This window comes from Peromyscus californicus, unplaced genomic scaffold (genome assembly GCF_007827085.1).
Source record: "Peromyscus californicus insignis strain IS unplaced genomic scaffold, ASM782708v3 Scaffold_12__1_contigs__length_115047231, whole genome shotgun sequence".
Taxonomy (NCBI): Eukaryota; Metazoa; Chordata; class Mammalia; order Rodentia; family Cricetidae; genus Peromyscus; species Peromyscus californicus.
Genome location: NW_026294413.1, coordinates 68,391,721 through 68,412,796, shown reverse-complemented (window position 1 = coordinate 68,412,796; position 21,076 = coordinate 68,391,721). Strand labels below are relative to the sequence as shown.

The 21,076-nt window shown below is 49.1% G+C and overlaps 2 protein-coding genes across 4 annotated transcripts; both read left to right on the top strand.

The window, feature by feature from the left end:
• Window positions 1–70: 70 nt before the first annotated feature.
• LOC128106528 (interferon regulatory factor 9-like) lies at window positions 71–12,369 on the top strand. Its single transcript, XM_052732085.1, has 13 exons — window positions 71–541; window positions 1,288–1,468; window positions 1,782–1,956; window positions 3,831–3,995; window positions 4,089–4,163; window positions 5,065–5,263; window positions 5,325–5,560; window positions 6,727–6,842; window positions 6,971–7,069; window positions 8,692–8,746; window positions 11,320–11,416; window positions 12,065–12,233; window positions 12,316–12,369. The coding sequence occupies exons 2-13, from the start codon at window positions 1,289–1,291 to the stop codon at window positions 12,367–12,369; spliced, it is 1,620 nt and encodes a 539-aa protein (XP_052588045.1). The 5' UTR covers window positions 71–541; window position 1,288.
• Window positions 7,088–19,183, top strand: LOC128107380 (interferon regulatory factor 9-like). 3 transcript variants are annotated; one of them, XM_052733177.1, is made up of 12 exons: window positions 7,088–8,827; window positions 11,320–11,416; window positions 12,065–12,233; window positions 12,316–13,054; window positions 13,800–13,980; window positions 14,293–14,476; window positions 14,671–14,744; window positions 15,117–15,261; window positions 15,355–15,429; window positions 16,504–16,845; window positions 18,310–18,425; window positions 18,555–19,183. In XM_052733177.1, exons 5-12 carry the CDS (start codon window positions 13,801–13,803, stop codon window positions 18,666–18,668), a joined length of 1,230 nt encoding a protein of 409 aa, XP_052589137.1. In that variant the 5' UTR covers window positions 7,088–8,827; window positions 11,320–11,416; window positions 12,065–12,233; window positions 12,316–13,054; window position 13,800; the 3' UTR covers window positions 18,669–19,183. The 3 variants fall into 3 exon arrangements, with proteins under 3 accessions (XP_052589137.1, XP_052589136.1, XP_052589138.1); XM_052733176.1 differs by having other exon boundaries at window positions 7,088–9,736; XM_052733178.1 differs by lacking the exons at window positions 7,088–8,827; window positions 14,671–14,744 and having other exon boundaries at window positions 9,771–11,416; window positions 15,154–15,261.
• Window positions 19,184–21,076: the final 1,893 nt, after the last annotated feature.

The window sequence follows — 21,076 nt, the reverse complement described above, 5'->3', positions numbered from 1 at the left end:
AGGGGGTAGGTGAACAGAATCTTGTTGGAAGGGCCTTCAGCAGCCTACTCTCCCCTCCCGGACTCCTGGCTAGAAGAAATGAAGTGCTGTGGATGGATGGACAAGAGAGACCCTCCACATCTGATCATCTGGTGTCGGCTTCTCTGCTTCCTTTTCCCACTTGACCTAACTCAGCTGCTGTGTAGATCACCTAAAATATAGCAAGCAGACACTTGGGGAGCACAAAAGAGTCTCCAGGTCGGATCCGGAGACCAGCCTTCTGAGAGGCAGCAGTGTCTCAGGTTCAAGGGAGTCCAATCTGGGAGGAAGGAGTCTGGCCAGAACCCCCAGGCCCAGGGCCTGCTCTGTTGCTGACACATTCTCAGATCTGCTTCCCTCTGGTGGCCAGCGCTTGCCCTGCAACCCAGACCACGTGATTTCTAGGAACCGCACCTCCCAGCAGGAGAACTGAAACTTAGGGTGGGAACTGTAGAAAGGGGAGGAGAGATCAGAAACAGCCTAGAACAAGCTGACTGTGGGACCTCCTCGGCAGGCCGCTCAGGTAAGAGCTGCTCTAGAGGGGAAGCACTTGGAAGGGCAGTAAGATGAGGATGGCGAAGGCCCCAGGGCCCTATGCTAGAGGGAGAACCAGAGCAGAAGGCTTGTGGGTCAGGAAATAGATTTGACCTGAGAGACGGGTACTGGGCCCTGTAGACAGGACAGGAGGAAGGCTCTTTGCTCAGCCTCAGGTGACCTTTGTTTTCTTGCCTCTGGCCCTGCCCACTTGTGCTTCCACTCCGCCCTTTCCCCCAGCTATCTGCCTCACCTACCCCTGGAGCACAGGGAGAAGGGATGGTGGTGAAGGGGCAAGTAGACTGGGGAGATGCCTTCAAGGCAAATGTTGCCTCTTTAGATGCACGGGATCTATACAGCCTATCACCAGGAGCAGGTCATTAAGGGAATCCTCTAAAATACACATTTCTCAAACACCTCAACATTAAGACCAAGGTTTCCTTCCTCGTGTAATAACTTGGAATATTGAAAAACAGATTCTACCTCAGAATGTTTCAAGAGAGAAAAGACAGGAGAAGGACTGTTGCTGGAAGCCGGCCCCAGTGATCAAACTTAGCAAGTGCTTCCAAAGAGTTGGTTCTCCCTGGGCATGATCCCAGCACTCCAGAGGCAGGTGGATCTCTGTTTAAGTCCAGCCTGATCTATATGATCAGTCCCAGGCCAGCCAGGATGACATAGTGAGATCCTGTCTCCAACTGGAAAAATAGTTCTGTGTATCCCTGCTTCTCTTCTTAGGATGGCCTCAGGCAAACCACGCAGCACCCGAAAGCTCCGCAGTTGGATAATAGAGCAATTGGAAAGTGGGCAGTTCCCAGGGGTGTGCTGGGATGATGCAGACAAGACCATGTTCCGGATTCCCTGGAAGCATGCAGGCAAGCAAGACTTCCGAGAGGACCAGGATGCTGCCCTATTCAAGGTGAGAGGGCCTGAAGCCACCATCCCCTCAAGTAGAGGATGGTGTCTGCACTGGTGTTTATACCCAAAGGCTTTTGTCTAGGTTTTAGGTAAAGGGAGTACTGGAAAGTAGAACCAGCTACACCATTAGCAGAGCCACAGTCAAAAATGACTAAGACTTTCATGCTGGCAATAATGGAATACAAACCAGTGCAGGCTCATCGGAGCTCAAGGCCTGTGCAATTGCACGGGCCACATACCTGTGCAGTCCTCCATTGGGAGGGACAGGTGGAGTATGTAATACTCTGTCTCTTCTTCACTTAATCTCTTGCTAGGCTTGGGCACTGTATAAGGGATACACCAATGAAGGAAATGCTGCTGTCTGGAAGACTCGCCTGCGCTGTGCCCTCAACAAGAGTTCTGAATTTGAAGAGGTTCCTGAGAGAGGCCGTATGGATGTTGCTGAACCCTACAAAGTGTATCGGATACTGCCACCAGGAACCCTCCCCGGTGAGTGATCCCTGCCCAGCTGCTCCTGGAATGGGCAGATTGACCAGGAAGGCTGGAGAGAAGAGCCATCTGTAGGCTGGCAGACCTTGCTGGCTCCCTGGTCCTGCCCAGCTTTTTGTTGCTTTGGGTCCCCCCACCACCACCACCATCTTTCTCTGTAAAAGGCTCTAACTTTCCTCTACCTGCAACATTTCTGCAGCCCAACCAAGAGTCCAGAAATCACCATCAAAGCAATGCATCAGGTCTGTGTCACCGGAGTGGGTAGAAAGTAAGGTAATAAATAAGACACCATCAAGAACCTGACAGTTGGGGCTGGAGTGATGCTCTGCAGTTAAGAGCCCTGGCCACTCTTCCAAAGGACCTGGGTTCGATTCCCAGCACCCACCTGGAGTTCACAACTGTCTGTAACTCCATTTCTGGTGGAACTGGCACCTTCACACAGACATATATGCAGGCAAAACTCCGGTGTACATAAAAACTAAATCTTTTTTTTTCATTCAATAACTATATGATATTCATTAATTACAATAATTGTATTGATTTATTACATTCATGATATTATGCTCTGATACTACGGTCAATTTGTGGTGGGTTTTCCATCACACAAAACAGAGATTCTGTACTTAGGAAATCATTGCTCTATATTCCTTTCTTTTACATCTTGAGATAAGGTCTAATCTTTCTCTCTCTATGAATTTGTATATTCTACATATTTCATGTAATACAATTCTATAGTATTTGTGCCTTTTTAAATTATTTTATTTTTCTGTTATCAGCTTGATACAATACAAATTCTTATCCTAATAGAGAAATGTTTCACTGAAGCTTGCCCAGTAATTGAGTAAAACCAAAACTTATTATAAGCCACAGTCATCCTAGGGTCCCCCCTGCTATATAGCCTCCCGGGATCTGTGGGTTGCAGTCTGATTGTTCTTTGCTTTATATCTAGTATCCACTTATGAGTGAGTACATACCATGTTTGTCCTTCTGGGTTTTGGCTACCTCACTCAGGATGATATTTTCTAGTTCCATCCATTTGCCTGCAAATTTCATGCTGTCATTGTATTTCTCTGTTGAGTAGTACTCCGTTGTGTATATGTACCACATTTTATTAATCCATTCTTCAGTTGACAGGCATCTAGGTTGTTTCCAGGTTCTGGCTATTACAAATAGTGCTGCTATGAACATAGTTGAGCATGTATCTTTGTGGTATGATTGAGCATTCCTTGGGTATATACCAAAGAGTGGTATGTCTGGGTCTTGAGGTAGATCGAGTCCCAATTTTCTGAGAAACCACCATACTGATTTCCACAGTGGTTGTACAAGTTTGCACTCCCACCAACAGTGGAGGAGTGATCCCCTTGCCCCCATCCTTTCCAACATAGACTGTCACTAGTGTTTTGTTTTTTGTTTTTTTTTTTTTTTATTTCAGTACAGATACCCTTTATAACATTGATTTTTTTTAAGATTTATTTATTTATTTAATATGTATTTAGTGTTCTGTTTGCATGTATCCCTGCAGTCCAGAAGAGGGAGCCAGATCTCATTACAGGTGGTTGTGAACCACCATGTGGGTGCTGGGAATTGAACTCAGGACCTCTGGAAGAACAGCCAGTGTTCTTAACTTCTGAGCCATCTCTCCAACTCCATCGTTAGTGTTTTTGATCATAGCAATTCTGACAGGTGTAAAAAAAACAACCAAAGAACTTGATGCTCACTTATTCTTGTCTTCAAGACTCCTTTGATAAAGTGAGTGCTGGGAAGGGGAACAGGAGGCCGGAGAGCGGGATAGTAATCAAAGGAAGAGGTGTGCCAGTGATAGATGTTGTATCTATAGGAGGAAGGGAGAACCAACTGGATTGTAAATCACTCAGACAGTGGCTGTGGTGGAAGAGGCATCCTTGGCTGCAGAGGCAGCAGCAGCAGCAGCGGTAGCGGCGGCGGTGGTGGGGACAGCAGCGGCGGCACCAGCGGCAGGGACAGCAGCAGCATCAGCGGGGACAGCAGCAGCGGCGGGGGCAGCCCAGAGCCAGAGGAAGGTACTGTCTCTCCTGCCTCTGTCTCTGCTGCACCTTCTGTCTCAGGCTCTTGGGTCCCACTCTGAGTGATCAGAGCCTTTGCCTCTCTTCCAGGTGCCTGCCTTCAAGAGGAAGCCTCCATTCAAGAGGACCCAGTGTTCATGGAGCATCAGCTTCCTCTGAACTCAGGTGCTTGGCCTTTCTGACCCCTCCCTCTCCCCTTCCTGCCAGGTCTGCTTCCTCTGACCTCGCCTACATTGTCTCCTCAGCTAGTGCTCACAACAAACTGGGTCCACTTTATCCTAGAGACAACACTTGTATGAACTGAGTATTCCATGTGGCTGGCGGATCATACTGCAGAGCTTTTTTCTCCCTCAGGGAAAAACACAAAACACCTTAAATAATCTGTTCCTTGGAGATCGACACTGAGACATTTGTTTTTCCTTTTTCTTTTTGGTGTTTGACAGGGCTACTCTGTGTATCTCTGTCTGGCCTGGAACTCACTCTGTAGACCATGTCAGCCTCAAATTCACAGAGATCCACCTGCCTCTGCCTCCTGAGTGCTGGGATTAAAGGCATGTGCCTCCATCACCACCTAGTGTGATGTTTATTTCTTTATTGTCCAGAAAAGTCCAGTCTCTGAGACCTTTGCTTAAACTGCACAGCCATAAGTGTTAAGCTCTGATAGGAGGGACCCCCTCAGTGACAGGAAAGCTTTGCCAGAAAACCCTGTTTGCAGGAAGGCATGCACATGGAGAAGGGGACACCTTTTCTTTTGTTTCTTTGTTCCTTTCTTCCTTCCTTCCTTCCTTCCTTCCCTTTTTTTTGGAGACAGTCTCACATTGCCCAGACTGACCTCAGACTCACTGTGCAGGTAAAGATGACCTGAGGCCCTGATCCTCCTGAGTGATGGGCTTACAGATGTGTGCTGCCACATCAGGTCTAAGGGCTTTTGCAGTGCTGGGGATTGAACCCAGGACTTTGTGCATGGTAGGCAACCATTCTTTCAAAAGAGCCACATTATCAGCCCAAAGGTACCTTCTCTAACTCAGAAAGAGCTGCCTAAGCCCTGCAACCTTGTCTTTCCCAGTGCTTGCTTGGATTCCTGCTTTGGACCTCAGTTTTCCCGTTATCAACACGGGGACACTGGACCCCACAGAACCTCATGCACCGTGGAGAGAAGGCCTCTTCTCAGCCTTCAGGCTCCTGCTGCACCTAGTAAAGCTAGACTTTTCTGTCCCCAGACTACTCGCTGCTGCTCACCTTCATCTACAATGGCCGTGTGGTGGGTGAGGTCCGGGTGCCCAACCTAGACTGTCGCCTTGTGGCTGAGCCCTTACTCTTGGAGAGTGAGATGCTGCAGGTGACCTTTCCCAAACCTGATCCACTGGAGCCTATCCAGCACCTGCTGAGTCAGCTCGAGAGAGGGATCCTGGTGGCCAGCAATTCCAGAGGCCTCTTTGTTCAGCGCCTCTGTCCCATCCCCATCTCCTGGAATGCACCTAAGGCCCCACCTGGGCCTGGTCCACATCTGCTGCCCAGCAATAAGTGTGTGGAGCTCTTCAGCACCAACTACTTCTATAGAGGTAAGGGTGTCCTAACTGGGCGTCTTAGCACCTACCCCTTTCTCACTAGTCCTGGGCCTGACCTGGGTTCTCCCACTGCCCTGTCCACCAGCAGATTGTCACTACATCCTGTGCATGGGGCCCCTGCACTTGTGTGGTGCACATTACATGTAGCCATATGTTTAGCTCTGGCAGCATTTCCCTAGCCAAGGTGGTGGTAGATGAGCTTCAGCTGGAGTTCAGCACAAGCGTGTTACTCTTGGGGAAGCATTGTAGCATTGAAACATGGATATGTGAATATGTACAAGTGAGTTAACATAGATTTAAGACTTGTTACCGCCGGGCGGTGGTGGCGCACGCCTTTAATCCCAGCACTCAGGAGGCAGAGGCAGGCGGATCTCTGTGAGTTCGAGGCCAGCCTGGTCTACAGCGCAAGATTCAAGAAAGGCGCAAAGCTACACAGAGAAACCCTGTCTCGAAAAACCAAAAAAAAAAAAAAAAAAAAAAAAAGACTTGTTACCATCTCTACACACATGGGAACACACAACTCTGTGGAAGAGCCAAGCCATCTTCCACACACTTGCCCCAGGCCACCATCTCTACCACACTGTAGGCATCTCCTAGACTGTCCCTTCCTTCTGTCCACTCTTGAAATTCTAGGTACAACCTCAGACTGAGCACAGGAGCAGAGTGAAGAGCATAGAGGATAGATGTAGATGTCCCTAGACTCATGTACCCTAGTGTTGGGAGAGTCTAAGCAAACAACAGAGGTTGGTATCCAGGGCTGCTGCTTCTGAGGATGCCATGGTGCCCTTCCTACAGCATAAGGGAGGAGAGAGAGAGAGCTTTGTTCCCATCATCTCTATCCCATGGCTTCTGCCCTGGCCTCGGTGTGCATGTTAGCCCATTCCCAGCTTTATCTGCCTCCGGTGTCCCACAGCTTCACTTTACTCATGGTCCTCTCCATATACTGGTTTTTGTTTTTTGTTTTTGTTTTTGAGAGAAGTCCTCACACCACTCCAGGTGTCCTGGAACTCACTAAGTAGACAGGGCCACTTCAAACACATGGTAACTCTCCTGCCCCAGCCTGAGTGCTGGGGTTACAGGCATACACCACCATGCCTGGCCATGCTGCCATGAGTGTCTTCCTCTTTCTTTCTTCCAATCCTTGACCCTCTTTCTTTCAGACTTGGCCCAGTACTGCCAGGGCCAGGGCCCCCCACCCAAGTTCCAGGCCACACTGAATTTCTGGGAGGAGAAGCCTGACTCTAACCACACCCAGGAGAATCTTATCACAGTGAGGGTGAGTTCCACTCCAAGAAAAGACCCATGTTGATTGGTCTCAAAAGAATTCTTCCTGGGGGGAGGGGCTCCGGGTAGTGATGTCTCTGCACTGCTCATTAGGTCTGATCCTCATTCCATTCCTTACAGATGGAGCAGGCCTTTGCCCGACATTTGCTGGAGACAGTTCCAGAGGAGCAGAGAGCTGCTTTGTTCCTGGTGCAGAACCCAGAACTCCCATCTGCTGCTGTATCACTCCATTGAAATGGACTTGTTCTCCACTCCGCTGGCCGGCCTGCTTTTGTGATGGCTCTATCACTGTGATTATACATCATGGCTGGTAGTGCAAGGATCATGTTCATCCAGAAAATAATTATACTGAAAGCCAGGCTTGTTGGTGAATATTTGTAATCTCAGCACTTGGGAGACAGTCTGGATGATTATGAGTTCATGGACAGACGCTGAAGAGACTTTTATTTACTTTTTTTTTAAACGATATACCATCTTTCATCTCTGAGGAACTAAAAGTTCTTGATGGTGTGATCTCAGAGGGAATTTTGCTCTCTTCCCAATCCCTAACTCTAAATCCAAGCACTTTATATTTCCTTACTAGATCCTTATTAGAATTTAAAATAACATTTAACTAGGTGGGGTAGAGCACACCTGTAACCTTAGCACATGGGAGGCAGAGGCAGGAAGACTGTGAATTCAAGGCCAGCCTTGGTGACATATTGTGACCCTGTCTCCAAAAAATAAATAAAAGCTTTATAAAAGAGAGATCAGTCTGTGATATGTTGGGAGAAGGTAGCAGGGGCTGCAGGGGAGTTGTAAAGATGTAGACTTGGGTACCCAGTACCTGGGTTCTCTTCCTGATGACACCTTCAGGTTCCTTTGCTTTCCTTTGCCAGTAGGACCAGCTGGAATGCTATCTGGGCCTAGTCTCAAACACAAGGTGATTCTCCTGCCCCAGTCTTCTAAGTGCTGGGGTGACAGACACAGACCACCATGCTGGCCATACCGCCATGCTTGTGTTCTCTCTTTCAGCCAATCCTTGACCCTGCTATTTTGTTTTTCAGACTTGGCCTAGTATTTGCAGGGCCAGCGGCCTCCATCCAAGTGTCAGGCAACCAAGACTGGGGAAAGGATTGGGAGTCAGTCTCTAGGACAGGCTTACAGACAAGCAGCATTCTAGCCACTGAGGTAGTTTGAATGAGAACGGCCTCCATGTGCTCAGACATTGAACACTTTATTTTTTCCCTGAGACAGGGTTTCTTTGTGTAGCCTTGGCTGTCCTGGAACTAACTCTGTAGACCAGGCTGGCCTTAAAGTCCAGGAGATCTGCCTGCGTCTACCTCCTGAGTGCTGGGATTAAAGGCGTGAGCTACCACTGTCTAGCACATATATTGAATACTTGGTGTCCTCACTTAGTGGAACTGTTTGGGAATGATTAGGAGGTGTGGCCTTGCTGGATGAGTTGTGTCACTTGGCAGTGGGCTTTGAGGTTTCAAAAGACTCATGCTAGATGGTGGTGGCGCACACCTTTAACCCCAGCATTTGGGAGGCAGAGGCAGGTAGATCTCTGTGAGTTCTAGGCCAGCCTGGTCCACAGAGAGTTCCAGGGTAGCCAGGGATACACAGAGAAACCTTATTGTGAAAAAAATAGAAAGAAAGAAAAAGAAAAAAGAAAAGGTAGTCATGTTCTAACAGCTGTTGACTGAACCTTGAGGGCTTATAGTGACTGACCCTCTTCTTCCACTGCATGGAGAAACTTTTCCTTCACAAAGCCTTTCTAATGCCCACTGTCGCACTTCCACCACCTCCAGCACCCCCATTCCTGCACCTAACACCAGACTCTTTCCTTCTTGCCACAGCTCCAGCCTCCAGGGACTCGTCTGCCCCGTGATCAGGGCCTTGCCAGACCCCACTGTGCTTTCCTGCCTCCTAGGACCTTTGTTCTTCCTCCGGTCTGTCCCTCATCCTCAGGAAGCCGGAAGGAAACACATCGAGGTGCTGCTTGTGTGTCTTCAGTCTTCTGAAACCCCCTTGCCCCTTCCCTGTATCTGTTCTGAAGTACATCTTTGTCTTCCATTTTTCTCTTGTCCCCCACATCTAAGCCAAGTGGCTTTTGTCACAAAAGAGCCTTTGAGCGATGGACATGGTGGTGTACCTTTAGTCCTAGAACTCAGGAGGCAAAGGCAGGCAGATCTCTGCATTCCAGACCAGCCTGAGGTACATACAAAGTGAGACCCTTTTTCAAAAAAAAATTTTTTAAGAGGTGTTGGTGGTGAGATTGCTTAGTGGATAAAGGCATCTGCTGCCAATCCTGGCGATTTGAGAGTTTGGCCCCTGGATCTACATGGTAGAAGGAGAGAACTAACCCCCACAAATCATCCTCAGACCTCCACACATGCCTGCACCTTGGTACATGTGCACCCCTGCAACACTTACAAAATAAGTGAAGATAGGAACATGGGTCTCTGTGTGTATGATCTGATTCCTGCGGGAAATGTAACATGCTCACACATGTTGCAGTGAGAACAGAAGCTAGGTTAAACTGTCAGTCTGGAGCACTGAGGAGAATGAATAAGAAAAGGCTGGTAACTGGGTGTGAAATAACCAAACTAAAACGGTAAGGGGAGGGAATGGGTTCTGGGCCAATGTTTGCAGCCCAGCTTCTCCACAAAGCCCTTGTGGATTGTGTGCAAGGCACTTAATAGCCTTGCTTCTAAGGCGGCTAGTCTAACATTCATAATTGCAAGTAAGTTACTTTCATCTAACAAGCTTCTGCTTAGGAGACTACCTTAGACCACTCCAAAGACAAGGAGCTAAACATACGGCAGTCAAGAAAGACTGGAGCTGTATCTCGGTGGCTGTGATGGAGGTGGCGCTGCCGTAGCAAAGCTACAAGCTGGCCCTGTAAGTGTGAGAACAGCGTGCTTGGTATAGTTGAACAGCACCTGGGACACCAGGTTGGAGGGTAGGAACGCTAACCAGATGACGAACTGCAATGGACAGTCACGGTCTCACAGTGAACAACTGATCAAGTACAAATCAGATAGGGCTTCCAAACACCCCTGACTGGGTGGGCAGCCCTTGATCATCTCCATATCATCTCCATACTGGGTCATGCAGACACACAGAGCATGTGGGTTCTCCATTGGCCGGCTCGCTGATATCCCTGAGAGCCAACCAATCTCAAGCAATTCACTCAACCTTTGTCCAGTTTCTGCTACAGCCCTAGAAAAGTCCTAGACAAAGAAATTCAGTGGCTTTTTCCTCCCTTGGAATCCCTGCCCACTCTTGGGAGTGCCCTCACTTCTCAATTTCTGTAACTTTAAAAAATATTTTAATTTTATTATGTGTATAGGTATTTTTGCCCACATGCGTCTCTGTACCACGTGAGGGCCTGGGATCCACGGAGTCCAGAAGAGGACCTCAGTTTATTTGGAACTGGAATTACAGAAAGTTATGAGCTGCCATGTGGGTCCTCTAGAAGAGCAACACATCCTCTTAGCCTCTGAGCCATCTCTCCGTCCCCTTTTCTATAATTCTAATAAAGCTTGCTTCTGCTTTGCTTTTCCCCACAAGAGTCTGCCACTGTCTCACATTGACCTTTGCTGATCCTAGAGTGTCTGACATATTAGGAGCTTGGGCCAAAAAAGGTCCTATAGTTCTCAGAAACGCTGCATCTGTTCTGCCCGTTCCGCCATCACCACGTTGACGCTATCATCAGCACAGATCTCTGCTTGGTTCTTTTCACGTTGCCCTGTTCCCACTCTGGTCTGCCTTAAGCCTATTCTCAACACAGTACACAGAGCCCCTCAACTGAAATCTGGTCATTTCACTCCTGTGCTCAAAACCCTCCTTGGCTCTCAACTCTCTCAAGGTCCCAACGAAGATGCTGAAAATGACCACCAACGTTAAACAGTCCCCAGCCTCCTTCCTAACCTCACCCTTCACCCCTCCCATGATGCTTTGCTCTAGGCTCCTTGAACACACTATACATTGCTGCCTCACATTTCCATTTGTTTGTTCTTTTTTTCTAAATACTGTTCCTTGCTGGTTGGTGGTACATGTCTTTAATCCCAGCAATGGAGGCAGGAGGATCTCTGTGAGTTTCAGGCCAGCCTAGTCTGTAGAGAGTTCCATGAAGGCCAGGGCTGCATAAGGAAACCCTGACTCCAAAAACAAGGCTCCAGAGATTAAGTTGACTGTGTAGGAGCTAAATAACAACTAGAAGAGCAGTTTTAAGTGCATGTGAAAGGCCAGCCGAAACCATGCAGTGAGACCCTAGCTTCGACTTCCCTCCTCCATAAAAGAGCATGTGATTAAGGGTCATAAGCCACTGTGATAGAAGTGAGGCAGCCAGGCCTCCACCCATTCCCAAGTCTCTCTGGCTCCGAACCCTTCTCCAAAGTGTGACATAACCACTACTGACAAGCAGGTTTCCTGGGCTCAGAGGCCCTCCCAACATGGACCCGTTCCTTCCTTCCTCTTAGGTGGCTGCCGAGTGATGGAGCAAAAAGAGGTTCCCGATGGGTTCAGGGATGAGGCCTGCGGCAAGGAGACTCCAGCTGGCTATGCCGGCCTCTGCCAGTGAGTGTGTGCCAGAGCATGGAGCATGGCATGGGGATGAGGGCTATGCTGGCCTCTGCCAGTGAGTGCCTGCCAGACCCTGGAGCATGGGGATGAGGGCTAGGCTGCGCAGGCAGGAAGACGGGGTCTCTGTTGGTCCTTCAGGAGGAAGGGACAGAGGGAGGGCGCCCTGGACAAGGGTGTGGATGTGTAACAGCAGGCAGCTTAGAGATACTGGTGGACACTCCCTGCAAGTAGAGCAGGCAGAGGAGCTATAGTCTTGTTCATGTAAGAATCCCAGTGTGGCCGGGACAGCCAAGGCTATGTCACAGAGAAACCCGGTCTCCAAAAACAAACAAACAAACAAATCCCACTGTGATCCGCTGAGAAAACTGTGGGGGTGGGATGTGGGGGGTTAAAGGTGCTTAGTGCCGGGCATAGGGACCGGAGTTCTGCCCCCGAAACCCACATGGAAAAGGAGAAAACTAACTCACAAGTGGTCCTCTGACCCGCCTGTGTTCACTGTGACATGAGTATGGGTGCTTACAACATAACACACAATTTAAAAAGGAGAAATGGCAAAGCCCAGCAAGGTGTTAGCCTCACACGGTTAATAGTATCACACTCTTAATAACGGAGGAGTACATGTTCTGCTTCCTCCTCTCCCAGGGCACACTACAAAGAATATCTTGTGAGCCTCATCAATGCCCATTCGTTGGACCCAGCGACCCTGTACGAAGTGGAGGAGCTGGAGACAGCCACTACACGCTACCTCCATGTGCATCCCGAACCAATGGATGGAGAGGATCTTCCTGCCTATCAGGCTCGATTGTTACAGGTAACGCTGTCAACAGCAGCTGCCCCTCTGCCCTTACCTTCCAGAATCACCTGTCACAGCCTGTTTCTCTTCTCCTTTGCAGAAGCTGACAGAAGAGGTTCCCTTGGGACAGAGTATTGCCCGCAGGAGGAAGTAGCTGAGGGCAAGGGTCCTGATGAGGCTTCACCACCCTGGCCTCAGCAGCAGCTCCTTCCGGCACCAATAAAGAGGCGTCTTATGGCCTAGGCTTCTTGGTGGTCCTTCTTCCCGGCCTCACCATCTAGGGGCCTTGGGGAAAGGGAGGGGGTAGGTGAACAGAATCTTGTTGGAAGGGCCTTCGGCAGCCTACTCTCCCCTCCCGGACTCCTGGCTAGAAGAAATGAAGTGCTGTGGATGGATGGACAAGAGAGACCCTCCACATCTGATCATCTGGTGTCGGCTTCTCTGCTTCCTTTTCCCACTTGACCTAACTCAGCTGCTGTGTAGATCACCTAAAATATAGCAAGCAGACACTTGGGGAGCACAAAAGAGTCTCCAGGTCGGATCCGGAGACCAGCCTTCTGAGAGGCAGCAGTGTCTCAGGTTCAAGGGAGTCCAATCTGGGAGGAAGGAGTCTGGCCAGACCCCCCAGGCCCAGGGCCTGCTCTGTTGCTGACACATTCTCAGATCTGCTTCCCTCTGGTGGCCAGCGCTTGCCCTGCAACCCAGACCACGTGATTTCTAGGAACCGCACCTCCCAGCAGGAGAACTGAAACTTAGGGTGGGAACTGTAGAAAGGGGAGGAGAGATCAGAAACAGCCTAGAACAAGCTGACTGTGGGACCTCCTCGGCAGGCCGCTCAGGTAAGAGCTGCTCTAGAGGGGAAGCACTTGGAAGGGCAGTAAGATGAGGATGGCGAAGGCCCCAGGGCCCTATGCTAGAGGGAGAACCAGAGCAGAAGGCTTGTGGATCAGAAAATAGATTTGACCTGAGAGACTGGTACTGGGCCCTGTAGACAGGACAGGAGGAAGGCTCTTTGCTCAGCCTCAGGTGACCTTTGTTTTCTTGCCTCTGGCCCTGCCCACTTGTGCTTCCACTCCGCCCTTTCCCCCAGCTATCTGCCTCACCTACCCCTGGAGCACGGGGAGAAGGGATGGTGGTGAAGGGGCAAGCAGACTGGGGAGATGCCTTCAAGGCAAATGTTGCCTCTTTGGATGCACGGGATCTATACAGCCTGTCACCAGGAGCAGGTCATTAAGGGAATCCTCTAAAATACACATTTCTCAAACACCTCAACATTAAGACCAAGGTTTCCTTCCTCGTGTAATAACTTGGAATATTGAAAAACAGATTCTACCTCAGAATGTTTTAAAGAGAAAAGACAGGAGAAGGGCTGTTGCAGGAAGCCGGCCCCAGTGATCAAACTTAGCAAGTACTTCCAAAGAGTTGGTTCTCCCTGGGCATGATCCCAGCACTCCAGAGGCAGGTGGATCTCTGTTTAAGTCCAGCCTGATCTATATGATCAGTCCCAGGCCAGCCAGGATGACATAGTGAGATCCTGTCTCCAACTGGAAAAATAGTTCTGTGTATCCCTGCTTCTCTTCCTAGGATGGCCTCAGGCAAACCACGCAGCACCCGAAAGCTCCGCAGTTGGATAATAGAGCAATTGGAAAGTGGGCAGTTCCCAGGGGTGTGCTGGGATGATGCAGACAAGACCATGTTCCGGATTCCCTGGAAGCATGCAGGCAAGCAAGACTTCCGAGAGGACCAGGATGCTGCCCTATTCAAGGTGAGAGGGCCTGAAGCCACCATCCCCTCAAGTAGAGGATGGTGTCTGCACTGGTGTTTATACCCAAAGGCTTTTGTCTGGGTTTGAGTAAAGGGAGTACTGGAAAGTAGAACCAGCTACATCATTTGCAGAGCCACAGTCAAAAATGACTAAGACTTTCATGCTGGCAATAATGGAATACAAACCAGTACAGGCTCATCGGAGCTCAAGGCCTGTGCAATTGCACGGGCCACATACCTGTGCAGTCCTCCATTGGGAGGGACAGGTGGAGTATGTAATACTCTGTCTCTTCTTCACTTAATCTCTTGCTAGGCTTGGGCACTGTATAAGGAAAAGACTAAGGAAGGGGAGCTAGGAAATGCTGCTGTCTGGAAGACTCGCCTGCGCTGTGCCCTCAACAAGAGTTCTGAATTTGAAGAGGTTCCTGAGAGAGGCCGTATGGATGTTGCTGAACCCTACAAAGTGTATCGGATACTGCCACCAGGAACCCTCCCCGGTGAGTGGTCCCTGCCCAGCTGCTCCTGGAATGGGCAGATTGACCAGGAAGGCTGGAGAGAAGAGCCATCTGTAGGCTGGCAGGCCTTGCTGGCTCCCTGGTCCTGCCCAGCTTTTTGTTGCTTTGGGTCCCCCCCACCACCATCTTTCTCTGTAAAAGGCTCTAACTTTCCTCTACCTGCAACATTTCTGCAGCCCAACCAAGAGTCCAGAAATCACCATCAAAGCGATGCATCAAGTCTGTGTCACCGGAGAGGGAAGAAAGTAAGGTAATAAATAAGACACCATCAAGAACCTGACAGTTGGGGCTGGAGTGATGCTCTGCAGTTAAGAGCCCTGGCCACTCTTCCAAAGGACCTGGGTTCGATTCCCAGCCCACCTGGAGTTCACAACTGTCTGTAACTCCATTTCTGGTGGAAATGGCACCTTCACACAGACATATATGCAGGGAAAACCCTGGTGTACATAAAAACTAAATCTTAAAAACAAAAAACAACTACAATTGAAGAACTTGATGCTCACTTATTCTTGTCTTCAAGACTCCTTTGATAAAGTGAGTGCTGGGAAGGGGAACAGGAGGCCGGAGAGCGGGATAGTAATCAAAGGAAGAGGTGTGCCAGTGATAGATGTTGTATCTATAGGAGGAAGGGAGGACCAACTGGATTGTAAACCACTCAGACAGTGGCTGTGGTGGAAGCAGCATCGTTGACTGCAGAGGCAGCAGCAGCAGCAGCAGCAGCAGCAGCAGCAGCAGCAGCGGAGGGGGCAGCCCAGAGCCAGAGGAAGGTACTGTCTCTCCTGCCTCTGTCTCTGCTGCACCTTCTGTCTCAGGCTCTTGGGTCCCACTCTGAGTGATCAGAACCTTTGCCTCTCTTCCAGGTGCCTGCCTTCAAGAGGAAGCCTCCATTCAAGAGGACCCAGTGTTCATGGAGCATCAGCTTCCTCTGAACTCAGGTGCTTGGCCTCTCTGACCCCTCCCTCTCCCCTTCCTGCCAGGTCTGCTTCCTCTGACCTCGCCTACATTGTCTCCTCAGCTAGTGCTCACAACAAACTGGGTCCACTTTATCCTAGAGACAACACTTGTATGAACTGAGTATTCCATGTGGCTGGCGGATCATACTGCAGAGCTTTTTTCTCCCTCAGGGAAAAACACAAAACACCTTAAATACTCTGTTTCTTGGAGAACTACACGGAGACATTTGTTTTTCCTTTTTCTTTTTGGTGTTTGACAGGGCTACTCTGTGTATCTCTGTCTGGCCTGGAACTCACTCTGTAGACCATGTTGGCCTCAAATTCACAGAGATCCACCTGCCTCTGCCTCCTGAGTGCTGGGATTAAAGGCATGTACCTCCATCACCACCTAGTGTGATGTTTATTTCTTTATTGTCCAGAAAAGTCCAGTCTCTGAGACCTTTGCTTAAACTGAACAGCCATGAGTGTTAAGCTCTGATAAGAGGGACCCCCTCAGTGACAGGAAAGCTTTGCCAGAAAACCCTGTTTGCAGGAAGGCATGCACATGGAGAAGGGGACACCTTTTCTTTTGTTTCTTTGTTCCTTTCTTCCTTCCTCCCTCCCTCCCTCCTTCTCTTCCTTCCTTCCTTCCTTTTTTTTGGAGACAGTCTCACATTGCCCAGACTGACCTCAGACTCACTGTGCAGGTAAAGATGACCTGAGGCCCTGATCCTCCTGAGTGATGGGCTTACAGATGTGTGCTGCCACATCAGGTCTAAGGGCTTATGCAGTGCTGGGGATTGAACCCAAGGCTTTGTGCATGGTAGGCAACCATTCTTTCAAAAGAGCCGCATTATCAGCCCAAAGGTACCTTCTCTAACTCAGGAGGAGCTGCCTAAGCCCTGCAACCTTGTCTTTCCCAGTGCTTGCTTGGATTCCTGCTTTGGACCTCAGTTTTCCCATTATCAACACGGGGACACTGGACCCCACAGAACCTCATGCACCATGGAGAGAAGGCCTCTTCTCAGCCTTCAGGCTCCTGCTGCACCTAGTAAAGCTAGACTTTTCTGTCCCCAGACTACTCACTGCTGCTCACCTTCATCTACAATGGCCGTGTGGTGGGTGAGGTCCGGGTGCCCAACCTAGACTGTCGCCTTGTGGCTGAGCCCTTACTCTTGGAGAGTGAGATGCTGCAGGTGACCTTTCCCAAACCTGATCCACTGGAGCCTATCCAGCACCTGCTGAGTCAGCTCGAGAGAGGGATCCTGGTGGCCAGCAATTCCAGAGGCCTCTTTGTTCAGCGCCTCTGTCCCATCCCCATCTCCTGGAATGCACCTAAGGCCCCACCTGGGCCTGGTCCACATCTGCTGCCCAGCAATAAGTGTGTGGAGCTCTTCAGCACCAACTACTTCTATAGAGGTAAGGGTGTCCTAGCTGGGCGTCTTAGCACCTACCCCTTTCTCACTAGTCCTGGGCCTGACCTGGGTTCTCCCACTGCCCTGTCCACCAGCAGATTGTCACTACATCCTGTGCATGGGGCCCCTGCACTTGTGTGGTGCACATTACATGTAGCCATATGTGTAGATGTAACCAACCGTCTTATTAAATAAGAAACACAGAACCAATGCAAAGAAGAAAGCCAAGAGATCAGAGCTAAGAGCCTTACCCTGCCGCTAGCCTCTTAAGCCAAGAGACCTCTCCGAAAGACTGCTACTTCCTGTGTGTTTGTCTTTATATAGTCTTTCTGTTCTGCCTTCTCATTGGTTGTAAACCCAAACACATGACTGCCTCGTCACTGCCTGTCTGTAGAGACTTGCAGGTCTTCTATAGTTGGTATTGAGATTAAAGGCATGTGTCTCCAATGCTTGCTGTATCCTTGAACACACAGAAATCTACCTAGCTCTGTCTACCAAGTGCTGGGATTAGAAGTGTGTACCACCACCGCCACGCTCTTGCTATGGCTCTAATAGCTCTGACCCCTGGGCAACTTTATTTATTTATTAACATACAATAAAAATCACATTTCAGTACTAATAAAATACCACCATACTTATGTTTAGCTCTGGCAGCATTTCCCTAGCCAAGGTGGTGGTAGATGAGCTTCAGCTGGAGTTCAGTACAAGCATGTTGTTACTCTTGGGGAAGCATTTTAGCATTGAAACATGGATATGTGAATGTGTACAAGTGAGTTAACACAGATTTAAGCCTTGTTACCATCTCTACACACATGGGAGCACACAACTCTGTTTGTGGAGGAGCCAAGCCATCTTCCACACACTTGCCCCAGGCCACCATCTCTACCACACTGTAGGCATCTCCTAGACTGTTCCTTCCTTCTGTCCACTCTTGAAATTCTAGGTACTGCCTCAGACTGAGCACAGGAGCAGAGTGAGGAGCATAGAGGATAGATGTAGATGTCCCTGGGCTCATGTACCCTGGTGTTGGGAGAGTCTAAGCAAACAACAGAGGTTGGTATCCAGGGCTGCTGCTTCTGAGGATGCCAAGGTGCCCTTCCTACAGCATAAGGGAGGAGAGAGAGAGCTTTGTTCCCATCATCTCTATCCCATGGCTTCTGCCCTGGCCTCGGTGTCCATCTTAGCCCATTCCCAGCTTTATTTGCCTCCGGTGTCCCACAGCTTCACTTTACTCATGGTCCTCTCCATATACTGGTTTTTGTTTTTTGTTTTTGTTTTTGAGAGAAGTCCTCACACCACTCCAGGTGTCCTGGAACTCACTAAGTAGACAGGGCCACTTCAAACACATGGTAACTCTCCTGCCCCAGCCTGAGTGCTGGGGTTACAGGCATACACCACCATGCCTGGCCATGCTGCCATGAGTGTCTTCCTCTTTCTTTCTTCCAATCCTTGACCCTCTTTCTTTCAGACTTGGCCCAGTACTGCCAGGGCCAGGGCCCCCCACCCAAGTTCCAGGCCACACTGCATTTCTGGGAGGAGAAGCCTGACTCTAACCACACCCAGGAGAATCTTATCACAGTGAGGGTGAGTTCCACTCCAGGAAGAGACCCATGTTGGTTTGTCTCAAAAGAATTCTTCCTGGGGGGGGGGGGCTCCAGGTAGTGATGTCCCTGAAGTGCTCATGAGGCCTGATCCTCATTCCATTCCTTACAGATGGAGCAGGCCTTTGCCCGACATTTGCTGGAGACAGTTCCAGAGGAGCAGAGAGCTGCTTTGTTCCTGGTGCAGAACCCAGAACTCCCATCTGCTGCTGTATCACTCCATTGAAATGGACTTGTTCTCCACTCCGCTGGCCGGCCTGCTTTTGTGATGGCTCTATCACTGTGATTATACATCATGGCTGGTAGTGCAAGGATCATGCTCATCCAGAAAATAATTATACTGAGAGCCAGGCTTGTTGGTGAATATTTGTAATCTCAGCACTTGGGAGACAGTCTGGATGATTATGAGTTCATGGACAGACCCTGAAGAGACTTTTATTTACTTTTTTTTTTTAAACGATATACCATCTTTCATCTCTGAGGAACTAAAAGTTCTTGATGGTGTGATCTCAGAGGGAATTTTGCTCTCTTCCCAATCCCTAACTCTAAATCCAAGCACTTTATATTTCCTTACTAGATCCTTATTAGAATTTAAAATAAAATTTAACTGGGTGGGGTAGGGCACACCTGTAACCTTGGCACATGGGAGGCAGAGGCAGGAAGACTGTGAATTCAAGGCCAGCCTTGGTGACATATTGTGACCCTGTCTCCAAAAAATAAATAAAAGCTTTATAAAAGAGAGATCAGTCTGTGATATGTTGGGAGAAGGTAGCAGGGGCTGCAGGGGAGTTGTAAAGATGTAGACTTGGGTACCCAGTACCTGGGTTCTCTTCCTGATGACACCTTCAGGTTCCTTTGCTTTCCTTTGCCAGTAGGACCAGCTGGAATGCTATCTGGGCCTAGTCTCAAACACAAGGTGATTCTCCTGCCCCAGTCTTCTAAGTGCTGGGGTGACAGACACAGACCACCATGCTGGCCATACCGCCATGCTTGTGTTCTCTCTTTCAGTCAATCCTTGACCCTGCTATTTTGTTTTTCAGACTTGGCCTAGTATTTGCAGGGCCAGCGGCCTCCATCCAAGTGTCAGGCAACCAAGACTGGGGAAAGGATTGGGAGTCAGTCTCTAGGACAGGCTTACAGACAAGCAGCACTCTAGCCATTGAGGTAGTTTGAATGAGAACGGCCTCCATGTGCTCAGACATTGAACACTTTATTTTTTCCCTGAGACAGGGTTTCTTTGTGTAGCCTTGGCTGTCCTGGAACTAACTCTGTAGACCAGGCTGGCCTTAAAGTCCAGGAGATCTGCCTGCGTCTACCTCCTGAGTGCTGGTATTAAAGGCTTTCGCTACCGCCGTCTAGCACATATATTGAATACTTGGTGTCCTCACTTAGTGGAACTGTTTGGGAATGATTAGGAGGTGTGGCCTTGCTGGATGAGTTGTGTCACTTGGCAGTGGGCTTTGAGGTTTCAAAGGACTCATTAGGACAAGGGCTCCACTAACCCAAGCTGAACTTACTGTATGGCCCTGGGTGGCCTTGAACTCCTGCAGTCTTCCTGCCTCAGCCTCCCCTCAGTGTTGGGATAATATGTATGAGTCACTATACTCCACCTCTCAATCTCTTTTGGTTTTGACCATGCATAGTTTGTAAATATAGGGCAACTGAACATCCACTTGACAAATACAGTACTTCTGTAGCTAGAAGTCAGACACAGACTGGAAACATGCAACCCTGCTCCCAAGAGTGCTGGACTGAAGGGGACAGAGAGGGTCAGTTCAACTGCCACAGAACTGGGTCTTAATATCAGAGCCTTCCCTGGAGGCAAGGCAGGAACGGATAGTCTAAGGCACAAGAATGGCTTTATGAAGGCAGAGAACCAGGGCAAAAGGTATTTATGACTTCGATACCATAGTAACCGTATGCTTAATTTATATAAAAAGTTATTTGAGGGGCTGACAATATGGCTCATAGGTAAAGGCACCTGCTACCAAGCATAAGGGCCTGGGTTCAATCCCTAGGCCTCACATGATAGAAGGATGAAACTGACTCCAGTGAGTTGTCCTCTGGTGATCAAATGTGCCCTAGGGGTGCGCGCACACACATGCACACGCACACACACACACACACACACACACACACACACACATAAATACGAAAAAAAGTTAAATTTCTGGTTTTTAAAAAAAATGCCTTGAGCCAGGCATGGCACTCAGGAGGCAGAGGCAGGTGGATCTCTGAGTTCAAGGCCAGCCTGGTCTACAGAGAGAGTTCCAGACAGCCAGGGCTACACAGAGAAACCCTTCTCAACAACAACAAAAAGAAAGAGAGAGAGAGAGAGAGAGAGAGAGAGAGAGAGAGAGAGAGAGAGAGAGAGAGAGAAAGAAAAAGAAAGAAAGAAAGAAAGAAAGAAAGAAAGAAAGAAAGAAAGAAAGAAAGAAAGAAAGAAAGAAAGAAAGAAAGAAGGAAAGAAAACAAAACAGCAAAACAAAAACCCATGTACTTTGTTAATTCTGAGGTTTTTGAGCTGCATCTCCCGATGGCCCAGGCCAGTGTTAAACTCACTGTCAAGTGAAGGCTGTCCTTCAACTCCCGCCTTTCCTCCCAAGATCTGAGATTGCAGGCATGCACACACCT